Raw genomic sequence first — 3,108 nt, forward strand, 5'->3', positions numbered from 1 at the left:
TGATGATGAGGGTGATGATGTAGATGCTACAAATTTCAAACAGTTGGTAGGCTCGATGAGACATCTCTGTAATACCAGACATGACATCTGTTATGTAGTTGGAATGGTGAGTAGGTTTATGAATAAACTGAAGTGGTCACATTACCAAGCAGCTGTTAGGATTCTAAGGTATATTAAGGGGGCTCTGAAATTTGGAGTTTTGTTCCCTTATGGAGCTGGAAGTCAATCAGAACTAATGAGCTACTCAGACTCTGATTAGTGTGGTGATAAAGTTGGCAGAAGAAGTATTTTTGGATATTTTTTCAAATATCCGGGAAGTCCCATTTCTTGGTGCTCTAAGAAGCAACTAGTGGTTGGGTTGTCAACTTGTGAAGCTGAATACATTGCAGGTGTTTTGTATGCATGTCAAGCTTTTTGGATGCTGAATTTGTTGTAAAATTTGAAGATCAAGGTGATGAATCCTATGAAGTTGATGATTGACAATAAATACGCCATAAGCCTTGTCAAGAACTCAATGTTGCATGGGAGAAGCAAGCATATTGACATGAAGTTCCACTTTCTGAGGAATCAAGTCCAGAATAGAGTGCTGGAAGTTGTGCACTGTAGCACCAGAAAGAAATTTGCATATGTTCTAACGAAGGCTTTCTAGAGTGAACACTTCATCAATTTGAGGGATGAAATTGTTGTTGATTTTAGCTCTGAATGTGAATTAAGGGATGGTGTTGAAGTGTAATTGCATATTCAGAGTATTTTAGTTGTTAGTTTTTGGGCCTTGAGTTGGACTTCAGTTAGTTTGGCCCAATATGGATTTATATATATATATATATATATATATATATATATATATATATATATATATATATATATATATATATATATATATATATATATATATATATATATATATATATATATATATATATATATATATATATATATATATATATATATATATATATTGCATTTGCTTTGTAATTGTTAGGCGTATGTGAATATTGTAGAATCATTCTCGTAACCGTTTTCAATTGATTAAAAATTAATTACACTTTCTCTCTCTTTTTCTATCTTCATCTTGTTCATCTTTATTTATCTTATTTCACTGCACTAACAATATTTATGTATTAAAATAAATAAGGTGTTGGTATTTAAACATCAACAATTAAAAAAGCATTTTATTAAAAATAACTAAATAATATGATATAAATTTTAAGTTCAAACATAAAATAATTTACCTCAAAAATTTATATCAACACAAACTCCTCGCAAATTTTTCTATAATGACTTACTTGCAAACTTCTCAAATATTACCGTTTTAATGTATAAATTTACAATTTTTCTACAAGGTTTTACATATATAAATTTACAATTTTTAATGTAGTTGTTGGTTATTAAACAAATAAATAAATAAATAATATACAAGATGTTCATTTGTCATGTTTATGGGTCTATTGTGTTTAGGTTATACAAGTGGTTGCACATATCATTAGAATTAATATTACAATATATCATACACGACATTGGTTTGTCACTACTACTAGTTCAATTTCAATTAAGGTTTTTTTTTTTAATAGACAACAAAAATTATTAATGAATGAGTGAAATAATATAAGACATATTTTGTGTACAGATGTTTAGAATTATTGAGGTGATACAAAACTTTTGTTTGTTACTATTCACTCAGTTTCAAAATAATGAGCATAACTTTTATTAATTTAATAAGATAAGACATATTTTACAATAGAGTATTTGAGCCTTTCCTAACTAAATGATCCTACAATCCAACTTTAGAGGCTCATTTAATTGAATAATAACAAACAACTAACTCAGCCACAAAAACGGTGATCAACACAATTAACAGCAACCAATAATCACAAAAAGTAATATAGATATTAGTCACTGATGTACCATTAATTAACCTCTATACTAGCTTATACTATAAATATTGCATGCTTGTGATAATTGTAACTCAAGCTAAGTCTTCAAGCATTTCAACTTCTATACTACTTTTGTTCAATTTTTCAATCATGAAAAAGGCTTTCTGTGTTCCTTTGTTGCTTCTAGTAACATTATTTTATGCTACTTCTGTTTTAGCAAGAAATGATCCCTCAGGTTTGTCATTTTTATATTCACAAATTAATGTACACAACATCACTATAAATTAAATAGAAATTTATGATATTAGAATATGACTTGAAAGAATATATAATTTGTTGTCACTTGTGATAGTAATTTTGTTTTTCTTGTGTAGGGACTGAAGTGAACACAGAACGGAAGGTTGCAAATGAAGGGGTGACAAAGCCAAGCCTAGAAGGACCAAATGAAGATGAAAAATTCAAAGGACTTTTTCACCTAAAACACAAACTCAAAGGATATTTTCACAAGAAACCAATATATTATAAGCCTATACCAAAATACATTCCAACCTATAAGCCATTCCACAAACCAACCATAGTGGAAAAACCTATCCCTTCTGTTGTTGAGCCAGAGGCATTTCTTAAGCATAAGCACTATTTCTTCAAAAAGCCTGTTTATGTTCCAATTTACAAGCCAGTTCCAAAGGTTATTCCAATTTACAAGCCTATTCCTAAGGTGGTTCCAATTTACAAACCTATTCCAAAGGTGATTCCAATTGTTAAGCCAATTCATTAATTAGAATGAGAAGATAAATTAATCTATCCCAAATGTTCAATAGAAGTACCGTGCTTGAAATGTTGTGTTCCTTTCAATAAAAGCCTACAGCTATCTATATTTCAATTGTGTTAGCATAATCATACCTTATGTAATTTTCATATTTGATTTGAGGAAACATGACTTGTGTATTAGTAAATATTTTCACCTTAATAAAATTCCAAGTTTTCCAATTATCATGCTATATTACTATTTTCGATCATATTTATAAGAGAAAATTTATTTTTTAAATTTATTTAATAATCAACGTGTCAGGACTATATCATAGATCAAATACATTGATTATTCATTAAATCTAAAAGGTCAACTTTATCTTTTAAATAGGAAAAGAGGGAGTACTATACATATTTCTTATTATAATTTCTTATTATTTATAATGTTATCATGTGTGATAAAAAAGGAACAATTATTAGACATCTT

General features: G+C 28.6%; 1 protein-coding gene across 1 annotated transcript; it reads left to right on the forward strand.

Annotated features, from left to right (window-relative positions):
* The first annotated feature begins 1,981 nt into the window (after positions 1–1,981).
* On the forward strand, positions 1,982–2,861 carry LOC131601834 (repetitive proline-rich cell wall protein 1-like). The gene is made up of 2 exons (XM_058873732.1): positions 1,982–2,109; positions 2,249–2,861. Exons 1-2 carry the CDS (start codon positions 2,025–2,027, stop codon positions 2,647–2,649), a joined length of 486 nt encoding a protein of 161 aa, XP_058729715.1. The 5' UTR covers positions 1,982–2,024; the 3' UTR covers positions 2,650–2,861.
* Positions 2,862–3,108: the final 247 nt, after the last annotated feature.

The sequence above is a fragment of the Vicia villosa genome, linkage group LG5 (assembly GCF_029867415.1).
Source record: "Vicia villosa cultivar HV-30 ecotype Madison, WI linkage group LG5, Vvil1.0, whole genome shotgun sequence".
Classification (NCBI taxonomy): Eukaryota; Viridiplantae; Streptophyta; class Magnoliopsida; order Fabales; family Fabaceae; genus Vicia; species Vicia villosa.